Source organism: Humulus lupulus, chromosome 7, assembly GCF_963169125.1.
Source record: "Humulus lupulus chromosome 7, drHumLupu1.1, whole genome shotgun sequence".
NCBI classification, from domain to species: Eukaryota; Viridiplantae; Streptophyta; class Magnoliopsida; order Rosales; family Cannabaceae; genus Humulus; species Humulus lupulus.
This window is the reverse complement of record NC_084799.1, coordinates 195,508,142-195,520,697: the sequence shown is the minus strand read 5'-3', so window position 1 is coordinate 195,520,697 and position 12,556 is coordinate 195,508,142. Positions and strand designations below refer to the sequence as shown.

Genomic DNA, 12,556 nt, shown 5'->3' with positions numbered 1-12,556 from the left:
AAACAGAAACCGAAAACCGAAAAAACCGCCAACGGCGCAAACTGCCACTGTTCGGTCGGTTTGGAAATATTTTTCGGACCGACCGAACGAAACCGAAACCGACCGAGCACTATTATATATAATAATATAATATTATATAATTATTAATTAAAAAATAAATAAAATCTATTTTTTTATTTTTACTAGGGCATCAGAGAAGAGTCTCTCTATCTCTTCCTTCTCTACGCACGGCGCAGGCGCACGTATCAGGTCTCAGCCCCCCTACTGTACTCATCCTTCCTCTCTGTCTCTCCTCCCTCCGGCGACTGCCCAAACGAACGGAACAGCCCAGCCCAGCCCAGCCTCTTCCTCATCTCCTCCTCTGCTCTTCCTCTCTGTTTCGCGAACGGAACGGATCGAGCAAACACGTCTCAGCGGCGGCAGCACTGCCCAGCCCACTCCGGCGACTGCTTCGCGGACACAATGCCTTCCCTTCCCACTCCGGCGACCACTTCACGAAGGTATGCCATTATTGTATTATTATATATATATCATTATAGATTCGTGAAAACAGATTGACATATATATATATATATATAGATGAGCATAATCTTGAAGTTGTTAAACTTAAATATACTGCTTTAGCTGAGCATAATTTAGAGAAGAAGAAGAAAAAATAAGTAATTGTTTAGTTGAAATGAAAGAGTGAAAAATTTGTCTGTATGTGTACCCTTGTTTCGCCAGATTGCTCGTTGCTTGAGCAGTTCACACTTTCAGGTGGGTAATTTTACTAGTTGCTTGCTAAGTTTCTCCTATCTTTTTTTTCTGTGATGATTTCTGAACTTCAGTTGAAATTGTTGCAACCTCAATAATTTATTTTAATATGAGGTTCTGTTATTCATTTAGTTTCGCTTGTCAACCATAAAATAAAATTAGACAACTTTTGAATTCGAAGTATGTTGAAAATATTTTATACTGGGCATGACTATATCATATAATTCAGTAAATAAACATTCTGCTGACAAAATAAAGTATGTGTGTTTATCTATAAAATGACTGCTTTGTAGGAGTTTCCATTAACAGTTTGGCACCAAAAGTCCAAAGAAAAGAATATATTTCATTGGGTCATTTCTGTGTGTTTGTCTGCGTATGCAACTTCCTCAAATTTTAAGTTGGGCTAGAGTTTGCCCCAAGAGTAAAATCAGATTCCATGGATTAATTAGATTCAGGTGTTTGTTCTAAGCTCTTTGGAAGCTTATTTCTGTTCTTTCTCAAATGCTGAGTTTGTTTGAATGAAATTGTGTAATATTTCTTAATTTTACTTCGGTGAAAAATTGCCTTTTAATTTTCTTATCTTATAGTTGTCAACATTGTATATGCTAGCTAGTTTTGTTGAATATATTGAGATCAATATAAGGGTAGTGTAGCTATAGCCGGTAGTATTATTATATATATAGAGCTATAGCTATATAGCTAGCTAAGAGTAACTTTCAACCAGCTTGTAGTGAGTGAGAGATGAGTCTTTTCTTTGCACTTTCTTTATGGCTTTGGTTTGGTTTGCTGTCAACATTTTAGAACAGAATAAAAAATTAAGGAATATGTAATTATAATATATATATATATAATGTAGTTATTAGATGCATCAATATGTAATTATAATATATATATATATAACTACAGCATTATATTTTATTTTTCGAAGAAAAAAACATTATAATGACATAGTTATATATATATTTAATTGTAAATTAAATATGATATTCTTGTATATATATGCACATTAATAGTGTTAGTGTTATAATGATGGAATTGGAAGTCATCAACTTTTGCTTCCTCAATTAAGCAAGCATTAATTACTAATCTCTGTTTATTATTTTATTTATCACTAATCGGTCCTATATATTGTGTATGTAGTTCAATAAATGATGATTTGTGAAAAATATATAAAATTGCCAATTATATACATATACAAAGACTTGTCCTTGAATGATTATAAAGTTACAATGGTTCAGTTAAAGTTACAAATGTGTTCAGGGTACAGTAGGTATAGACATGGAGATGGTTTATATTTTATATTTATATTGACTAGATAATGATCATAATCATCATGTCTCGTTATTATGTTTTATATTTATTATGTTTTATGGGCACATTCATATTATGTTTTATATTTGTTGCTGAAATTGTGTTTATAAATGTAAATAGATCGTTAATATGGATAACGAGGAAAATTTAGAAGGGATGATGGGGGAGTGGTTGGAGTATGCTGAAACTAATTTGTCAAGTTCTGATGGAGAAGAACAAGCGAAGGAAAGGAAAAAAGAGAACGTACGAAAGAAGAGAAATGATCAACAAAATCAAGATAAGGAAAAAGACAAAGAGACCGAGAAAGAGGATAATGAAAAAGAAAAGGAGAAAGAGGTTGAACGACCAGAAAAGAAGCAAAGGGTTGGAAAGAAAACATCGAGCGTGTGGGATCATTATACTATGTTGCCTGATTGTGATCCTAAGAAGCCAAGAGCTGCTTGTAATTATTGTGGCACCGATTATGCGGCTGATACAAAGTTGAATGGGACTAGCACACTATGGGCACATGTGGAGAGAAAATGTAAGAAGTGTCCTTTTAGTGACTGGGTTGAGCAAAGTAAGAAGCAACAATCAACTATGGATAGATTTACTAAAAAGACAACAACCTGCAATGAAGAAGAAGTTGCTTCAAGTGGGCTGCCGCTAAGGTTTAATCAAAATGATGTTAGGAAAGTGATCACCGAATATATCATTATGGATGAGTTATCCTTTAGGCATGTGGACGGAAAAGGATTTCAAAAGCTCATTAAACATTTCTTTCCCACATTTCAGTTCCCATCAAGATTTACTGTTGCGAGAGATATTTACAATGCGTTTCTAGATCAGAAGAAAGAGTTGAAGTCGATTTTGGTGAAGCACAGAGTGTCGTTGACCACTGATTATTGGACATCAATCCAGAATATTAGTTATTTGTGTTTGACTGCACATTGGGTTGATGATAATTGGAAAATGTAGAAGAGAATTATCAACTTTATTCAAGTTCCTAGCCATAAAGGGGACTTGGTGGGGAAAGAGTTGATAAATTGTCTTAATGAGTGGGGTATCTCCTCAGTTTTTGCAGTGACGGTTGACAATGCCTCCTCAAATGACGTTGCTCTTAGAAAATTGAAGGGGCACTTGTTGGACAAAGACAATACCATTCCATTGAATGGCGAAATGTTTCATATGAGGTGTTCAGCTCATATCACTACAACAAAATAGGCATTTAATGGCTATATGGGGGAGACATTGTAGACATTTAATGTCTCCCCTTAGGGGAGACGTTGTTGCAGGAGCCATCTAAAGTGGCCCTATGACGTCTCCCAGGGGGAGACGTTGGATGTCTACAAAGTCTCCCCATGGGAGACGTTGTAGGTACCTATGACGTCTCCCATGGGAGACTTTGTAGACATTCAATGACTCATATAACGAGTCATCATTGGTTTTTGTTTTTTTTTTTAAATTAAATAATTATTTTCAGTATATTAATTAATAGAATTAAATATATTAATTTTTTTAAATAGAATTAAATATATTAATAAAAAAATCTAAATTATATGCAAATTTAAAATTTGAATTTTCATTAATAAAACTGAAATGTGTATCTAATATGTTTTTGCTAGCTAAATATACAAAATTGTAATATTTGTTGTTAAACATACAAAATTAACAAATATTACAGTAGCTAGCTAGACATATAGTAAGATAGAAAAAATAAACAATAAAAACCTATTTTTTGGGACGATGACTTTGAACTATCGGCACCATATCGTTCGCCCGCTGTTGTCGCATTTTATTAATCTGTGCTCGTGTATATGGCGGAGTGTTCAGCTACAAAAAATATAAAGTACAATATATTATTTAATTATTATTATTTGATTATATCTACTTTAATAATAAATAAACCGTAAACTTTTTATAAATTTATATATATACATACCTCTTTCTTCAAGTAACGTCTAGGTCTATCCATATCTTTTCCTATGTATATGAAAAATTAAACAATAAAACTATATAAGCATACAAAAAATTGGACAGCATTTACCCTTATATTAGTAACCTAAGCATCTGTCAATCTAATCAAATAAGCACAACACAATACAAATATAATAATAGAATACATAATTCTAGACAAAATCGAGCAGCATTCACCCTATAATAGTGATCTAACCATCTGTGAACAATAAGCCAAACAAATCAAACAACACACAATAAGTTTCTTCCTTATAGCTCCGCAGCACATAAACATATTTTCCAGAACCTACTTCACTAAAACACACAATTCTCAACCTTTTGTTATCACTGCAACACACAATTTTAATCTCAGAACCTACTTCACTATGGATGAATATTTAAGATATTCAAACTCTTCTAACAAAAGTTTAATAATACTAAAACAAGAAATAAGATAATGTAATTACCTCTTGCAATTAATAGTCCTTGCTAGCAAATTTACTTCACTTTTGCAATGCGCGCACTATGTTATTAATTAAATAATAAAATATTAGTAAATCAATAAAAAAAAATATAACTATATATAAATAACCTACTTAAATGTTAATAAAGATTACAAATATATATAATTTTCTAATTAAATAATAATATAAATTAAAAAAATTTATAAACATATTAACTTGAATTATTATTTAGTATGTAAAATTAATTTTTTTTTATTTTAGACAAAATTATTAAATACATTTTAGCAAAACATATTTACATATATATACTTAACAAACATTAAAAATTAATTAAAAATATATAATTTTCGGAATAAATAGTAAATAATGTGGTAACATGTTAAAATTAAACAATGTAATATCTCAAATATACATAAAAAATATTTTTCATACTTTAAACTAATATTTCTAATAAAACCCACAAAAACTATAAAAAAAAAAAGCACAAAAACAATTTTTTTCAACCATTATAACTACAATACATTGTTTAATCTTGAAATCATACCTCAAATATGCTTTAAATCCACTTGATGAGCCAAAAATCACCCAAAACCGCAACTATCATAAACCCTAAAATCTCAATATCAATCCCTTAATATTTAGAGAAAATAAGCATAAAAATTATCTTAACTATCATACAACACTTATAAATGATAAAATCATACCTCAAATGGAATTTTATGGCCTAAAATTGGCCAAAATCGTCAAAGAGAACCCGAAAAATCGCCTGAAAACGCCTCCTCTCCGCCTCTCTGTTTCGTGCGTATGCTCTCGGGGAAGAAGAAGAAAAAGGGCTAAGTAATATAGAAGGGAAGACTTTTAACGTCTCCCCTGGGAAGACGTGCCTAGCCTCTAACGTCTCCCCTTGGGAGACATCCGATGTGGCACGTCTTCCCAGGGGAGACGTTAGAGGCTAGGCACGTCTTCCCACGGGAGACGTTAAAAGTCTTCCCTTATTTATATTCGGCCCAATTTCTGATATTTAAAAAAAATTAAAAAATTATATCATATTTTTAAGTATAACGTCTCCCACCACTTTTGATGACTTACATAGTTAGTCATCAACAAAAACTTTTAATGACTTACACCTCTAGACTTTAAATATCACTGAATACTTTTAATGACTTACACCAATGGTGTAAGTCATTATAGAGAGTCATTAAATGTCAATTTTGTTGTAGTGTATTTTGAATTTGATAGTAACTGATGGGTTGAAAGAGTTGAATGATGCAATTTCAAGCATTCGAAATGCGGTGAGATATGTCCGGTCATCTCCAGCTAGACTGAAAAGATTTAAAGAAAGTTGCAAGGATGCAAACATTGAATCAAAAGCCTTGTTATACTTGGATGTGGTTACTAGGTGGAACTCCACCTACTTGATGTTAGAATCTGCTATTAAATTCAAGAAGGCTTTTGAGAATTTGGAAGCAGATGCGAACTACACAAAGTACTTTGATGAAGAAAGAATGGATGGCCCACCAACCAACCTAGACTGGGAAAAAGCAGTTGTATTTGTCGACTTTTTGAGGAGATTCTATGATCTTACTAATCGATTTAGTGGGTCATTATATGTCACATCCAATCTATTCCTTCCAGATATTTTGAAGGTTCAAGCTGATTTAACTACTATGGCTTCTAATCCTGATACTTTGTTAGGGGCTATGGCAGTTAGTATGAAACGAAAGTATGACAAGTACTGGGGAAGGATTGAGAAGCTGAATATGTTGACATTTATTGCCAATATCCTTGATCCAAGGTATAAATTAGAGGTTGTGAATCGTGGTTTTAAATTTGTGTACACTTCAAGTGAGGCTGAAAAAATGATAAAGTTGGTGACAAATACTTTGGCACAGCTATATGCTTTTTATAAACAACAACAACCATCTCAGTCATCTCAAGCTCAACCATCTCAATCTCAGTCTCAGCCATCTCAGCCTGTTATCAATTCCACTACAGAATCATTTCTTCAAGGGCAATTACAACTTAGTGATGATATTGAAGAAGATGATCTTGAATACTACTTGAGTGATCGTCGTGAGAAACTTGATCCTACCTTTGATATTCTACGATGGTGGAAACAGAATGGATTCAAGTATCCAATAATTGCGCGCATGGCAAAAGATGTATTGGCTGTTCAGATGTCTACAGTAGCATCTGAATCAGCCTTTTCTACTGGGGGAAGAATCTTAGATTCATTTAGGAGTTCCTTATCCCCGAGGATGGTGGAGGCTTTGATTTGTTCTAAAAATTGGTATACTTGTGAGTCTGAAGAGCCTGTTGTGCTTCGACAATACATGGATGAGATTGATGGTTTAGAGGCATGTGAACAAGTTTTTCCGGGTATTTATTTACTTAATAGCTTATTCTAATTGAAATATTATAAATATATATATATTATAGCTTATTTGTATTAATTGAATATTTGTCAGGTGATGGCTCGTGTATTACCTATGTACCAGAGAATCTTGGCAGTGGGTCTGGGAGTGGGACCGATAAGAACAATTGAAATCTCAAGGTAACTAGTTGAATTCTAAGATTGTAGTTTAGTAGCTTTATTTCTCTAAAAAGTACCATGTAGCATGTGTTATATATACAGTATAATTTTATTCTTTCTTTTGTCTTAGGAGCAGGTGGTCATGGTTGCTTGATGCAGGCCATTAAATGAATGAATGCTGGATTTTGGATTGGACTTTGTTTTCTATCTATTCTTTTGAAATTTGAACTTGATTTGTGTTGTTGTAGTCGATTAGACTTAGATTTAATTTGTGTTGTAATGGACTATGGACTTTAAGTTTAAACTTTAATCATGTGTTGAGATTTGTGGTTGTAGTCTTTTGGTTTTAAATTTTAATTGGGTTGTGTCTTGGATTGAACTGATAGATATTGGAGTATTAGACTTTTGATGATGTGTTGGGATTTGAGATTATGTTATGGACTTTTAATTATGTTTCAAACTTTAAAATTTGTAAATGTAATTATGTTCTATATATTTATGTTTTAAAAACGCACAAAAATGGATTCCAACAATCCAAAATTTTTAATTTTTTAACTAAAACTAAAAAAAAAAAAAAAAAAATATTCGGTTTGGTCGGTTTAACCGACCAAACCGCGGTCCAAAACGGTCGGTTTTTTTTTAAACTGGTTTGGTTTGGTCGGTTTTTGGATTGCACCAATCCAGACCGAAGACCGAATTCTGGATTTTTTGTTGTGAAAAAACCGCCCAAACCAACCGTTGCTCACCCCTAGATTATACAGTGTCAGATATGGGCTTGTTGAGATACAAGAGTCGGATCTGTGTTCTAATGGACACTATTATCGGGCGGAACTTATTACACTGATAGCACTACATCGAAGTAAATGCTCTAACAACATAACATTTTGGAACTTATTCCTTATTTAGCTCAAAGCAATATGCCCTAACAACATAACATTTTGGAACTTATTCCTTATTTAGCTCAAAGCAATAAAGTCAAAGCCAATAACGACCCAATAATATAGACTACCTTATATCAAACAGAAATAAAAATAAAATGTGTTTTTCCACCCTTTATTTCAGTTTTAAGAGTTAAGAAGTTCATCGGCTCCATCTTTGATCAGCTTCCACGCGGCAATGACGTGGCACTCTTCTGTAAGCGTAGCCCCCACAGCAAACCTCAACATGTATACCTCACCGACTCTTGTGTGCGTCATATAAAGCATTCCCGTCGAGTTGAGCCAATCGAGTAGCTTTCGGTTCAACAACTCGGTATCACCCAACTCATCTCGCGGATTCGGGTTTAACCGGAAGCACACCAACGCAAAACGTCTAGGCACTACGATTTCGAATCTCGGGTCGGACCTTACCAGCCATTCAAACTGTTGGGCCATCCTAATATCGGACCTAATATGGTTCTGAAGATTTTCAACGCCGTAGCAGCGCAGCACCAGCCATAACCGGATTGACTTGAACCTTCGACCCGTCCCCACTTGCCAATCTTTGTAGTCCACCACCGAATCTGACTCGCTGAGTTTGTTTCTTAAGTACTCGGGATTCGTACTCAAAGCTTTCACCAACACATCAGACCTCTTAACCCACAAGCAACAACAGTCCAGGCAACTGAGTAGCCACTTATGTGGGCTCATACTCAGTGAATCAACTCGCTCGATTCCATTCAAGTAGTGTCTGAACTCGGGACAAATGCACGCACTCCCTCCGTACGCAGCATCCACGTGGAACCACATCCCGTAATCCGTCGCCACGTCAGCTAGAATCTCCACGGGATCAACTGCAGTCGTTGAAGTCGTCCCTACCGTCGCGCACAGATACAGAGGGACCAACCCTTTTGCTACGTCATCCTGTACCATCCGCCGGAGCTTCTCCGGGCACAGGGAGAAACTTCCAGCTAGATTCGTGGGGATTGTTCTTATGTTGGAGGGGAGTATTCCCGCAATCTTGGAGGACTTCGCGAACATCGAATGGGTCTGGTCGGAGCTGTAGACGACGAGGTTTCGCATGTCGTCGACACCGATTCTCTCGAGCGCTTGGTCACGTGCCGCAATGAGGGTCACGAGGATCGCTTCGCTCGTTGTGTTCTGTATGATGCCGCCACCATTTCCGCTTTCGGAAAAGAAGAAGGTATCTGGGAGTTGGAGCATGTTGGCGAGCCAGTTCATGACGACCATTTCGAGCTCCGTCATGGCAGGAGATGCCAACCAGTTGAAGCCGACGGCGTTAAAACCAGTGCAGAGCATTTCACCGAGGAAGGAAGCGGTGCTGACGGTAGCTGGAAAAAATGCAAAGAAGTTAGGGCTGAGCCAGTGGGTCATGCCTGGGATTATGATACTGTTAATGTCTTTGTAAATGGCTTCGAGAGGTTCCGATTGTGATGGAGCCATACGGGGCAACCGAGTCCGGATAAAACCAGGTAGTACTTGGCTGAGAACTGGGTAGGACTCAATTTTGGTGTAGTAATCGGCTATGAAGTCGACCATTTGGTGGGCTTGTTTGCGAAATTCTTCTACGTCTAAGGGTTTAAAATCGTTTGAAGAAGAATCATCGCTTGAGGTCAAGTCAAGGCTACCCATGTTTCAAGAACTATAAATATGGTCACCGGTGTACACTAGCACTATATAGTTTGATATATAGAAATTGATGAAGATAATGCTGCCAATATGAAGTGAGAGGGGAACTTATATATAATAAGAAAGAAGAGTGTAGAGCTAGAGTTGAGTGCATGGGGGAGATGATAAATAATAAACTGTAGCTAATTTAGGTAGTTTTTACTGTTAGTTTTCTTGACACGTCTCCTCTCTTTTTGACAGAGTTAGTTAGTTTCTTCAAGCTGTTTTTCAACAGGCAAAGAATCATGACGCTCTATCTAAAACATAATTAGTTATTACTGAAGTTACACATATTTTTATTAATGATTCAATATTCTAACACGTATTCCATGTTAGACATTATAGTCTAATATCCTCCCTCAAGATCGCTGACCAATCTTGAATAACCTAATCACAAGTGGCCCTTTTTTTTTCAGCTCGTTGGATCTCAAGTATCTTTTCACACTATGCGGATCTCATGCGGCTTGGCTCACTCTTTGAATCGGTGTGGATTGAATGCCCACTAGGAAATTGTCTTACAAGAAAAAAGATTTTTAGCTACGAAAAAATTAGTAGCAAATGATTTATATTTGGTAGCTGATACAATTTTAGCTACCAAATTTTTTAGTAGCGACGTCGTAGCTAAAACTCCGTCGTTAAAAGTATTTTGCTACCAAATTTTTTTGTAGCTAATAGTTTTATTTGGCTACTAAATTTTTAGTAGCAAAAAATGTTAAATCTAGTAGCAAAATAATTACCTTTTGGGACTACTAAAATTTTTTTGCTACTACAATTTAGTGGCAAATTTCTTTTAAATTGGTAGCAAAAAAAATTGCCATTAAAATTTTAAAATCCAACAAAAATGATTTGACTACCAATTTTTAGTAGCAAATAATGCCTAAATACTTTAAAAATATAGTAATTTTGCTACTAAAACTTGGTAGCAAAATTAATATAAATTAAATTATGCTTTTTAATCTAATGTATTATTATTTAAAAATTATTTTGTTAATTTATTATTATAGCATTTCTAATAATAAATACAATGTAACTGTGCATTATGATCAATTTCTATCAGAGTGACAAATACAATGTAACAAAGTACATTTTTAATATCATCATTAGACAAAAAGCTCTCTGTAAAGACAATTGTTAGTTCCTTCACTTTACTGGGAGGACCTGGCCTAGTAGTAGCTGCAGCACTGCCAAATCCAAGCTTTGGCTTCTTATCAACTGGTTTTAAAATCGGGAAAGAACACATTAAGCTCTCATCAACACTCATCATGGCACCAGCATTGTCAAACTCGCCACAGTAGTTAGGCGCTGAGAATAGCGTCACAAGTTTTCGGTTCGCAAAGAACTCATCTTCCACAACCTGCAAAATCAGCATATATTTAGGCTCTAAAGGGCTGTCATAACATAACATCATCACTAGTTTTTGAGCTTAAAAAGATCCCAAACCTGATGAGCTCTGCAGATCAAGTCAAGATCCTACTTTCGCAGAAATTCAGTTACTCTATCAGCACCAAATGTGAAAGAAACACCCCTTTCATTTTGAGAGCTTAAAAAGATCCCAAACCTGATGAGCTCTGCAGACAAAATGAAAGGGGTGTTTCTTTCACATTTGGTGCTAATAGAGTAACTGAATTTCTGCGAAAGTAGGATCTTGACTTGATCTGCAGAGCTCATCAGGTTTGGGATCTTTTTAAGCTCAAAAACTAGTGATGATGTTATGTTATGACAGCCCTTTAGAGCCTAAATATATGCTGATTTTGCAGGTTGTGGAAGATGAGTTCTTTGCGAACCGAAAACTTGTGACGCTATTCTCAGCGCCTAACTACTGTGGCGAGTTTGACAATGCTGGTGCCATGATGAGTGTTGATGAGAGCTTAATGTGTTCTTTCCAGATTTTAAAACCAGTTGATAAGAAGCCAAAGCTTGGATTTGGCAGTGCTGCAGCTACTACTAGGCCAGGTCCTCCCAGTAAAGTAAAGGAACTAACAATTATCTTTACAGAGAGTTTTTTGTCTAATGATGATATTAAAAATGTACTTTGTTATATTGTATTTGTCCCTCTGATAGAATTTGATCATAATGCACAGTTACATTGTATTTATTATTAGAAATGCTATATATAATAATAAATTAACAAATATTTTTTTTTAAATAATAATACATTAGATTAAAAAGCATAATTTAATTTATATTAATTTTACTACCAAGTTTTAGTAGCAAAATTACTATATTTTTGAAGTATTTAGGCATTATTTGCTACTAAAAATTGGTAGTCAAATCATTTTTGTTGGATTTTAAAATTTTAATGACAATTTTTTTTGCTACCAATTTAAAAGAAATTTGCTACTAAATTGTAGTAGCAAAAAAATTTTAGTAGTACCAATTTAATGTGTATATATCGCTGTTATACATATGATGATTTCTTCCATATATATGTATATAAGCATAATTATTAATTGATTAAGGGACAGCAACATATACATATATTTACATCCAAATATCAATAATACATTACTTACTGTGTGTTGACAGGGATAAGTATCCTCTATCCATATTTGGATACCACTAATTATAATAGGACATATCATTTAATGAAACATGTTTTAAAAATTAAATTTTAACCTCTGTTTGTTAGCTGACCACTCCACTCCGTTTGCAATCCCTTATTTCTCTTAAACTAATTTTCTTCTTTTTCTTTTCCACAATGTAAATCTCTATATTTTCTCTGCCAGTGCATTAGCAATTCTAATCACTAACAACAACCCTTCTTTTGTTTTTTTGAATTTGATTATCTTTAGGCATTGACGGGCTGCAACAATCACATTTGATTTTGTATTAGTTTTGTAGTTAAATTATATATATTATATATATATGCATATAATAAGCTTAACCAGTAGAATAATATAATTGTTTGACTGTGTATGTATAACCAACTCTCCACAGTAACTTATTCCACTTTT

At 34.5% G+C, this 12,556-nt stretch overlaps 2 protein-coding genes and 1 long non-coding RNA gene across 3 annotated transcripts; 2 read left to right on the top strand and 1 right to left on the bottom strand.

Annotated features, from left to right (window-relative positions):
* The first annotated feature begins 2,193 nt into the window (after positions 1–2,193).
* LOC133792521 (zinc finger BED domain-containing protein RICESLEEPER 2-like) lies at positions 2,194–6,871 on the top strand. The gene is made up of 3 exons (XM_062230431.1): positions 2,194–2,916; positions 3,022–3,217; positions 5,703–6,871. Exons 1-3 carry the CDS (start codon positions 2,194–2,196, stop codon positions 6,869–6,871), a joined length of 2,088 nt encoding a protein of 695 aa, XP_062086415.1.
* A 67-nt stretch (positions 6,872–6,938) lies between these two features.
* On the top strand, positions 6,939–7,408 carry LOC133789044 (uncharacterized). Its single transcript, XR_009873456.1, has 2 exons — positions 6,939–7,017; positions 7,127–7,408. It is a non-coding gene; the product is annotated as an uncharacterized LOC133789044 (long non-coding RNA).
* A 79-nt stretch (positions 7,409–7,487) lies between these two features.
* LOC133789043 (tryptophan decarboxylase TDC2-like) lies at positions 7,488–9,601 on the bottom strand. Its single transcript, XM_062226754.1, has one exon. The coding sequence runs from the start codon at positions 9,564–9,566 to the stop codon at positions 8,061–8,063; it is 1,506 nt and encodes a 501-aa protein (XP_062082738.1). The 5' UTR covers positions 9,567–9,601; the 3' UTR covers positions 7,488–8,060.
* Between the last annotated feature and the right edge of the window lie 2,955 nt (positions 9,602–12,556).

Coding starts and splice junctions, on each gene's coding strand:
- LOC133789043 (XM_062226754.1), bottom strand. CDS start 9,566: ATGGGTAGCCTTGACTTGACCTCAAGCGATGATTCTTCTTCAAACGAT.
- LOC133792521 (XM_062230431.1), top strand. CDS start 2,194: ATGGATAACGAGGAAAATTTAGAAGGGATGATGGGGGAGTGGTTGGAG. Junction 2,917..3,021: donor AAGAGTTGAAGTCGATTTTG/GTGAAGCACAGA, acceptor TGGAAAATGTAG/AAGAGAATTATCAACTTTAT. Junction 3,218..5,702: donor CAATACCATTCCATTGAATG/GCGAAATGTTTC, acceptor TGAATTTGATAG/TAACTGATGGGTTGAAAGAG.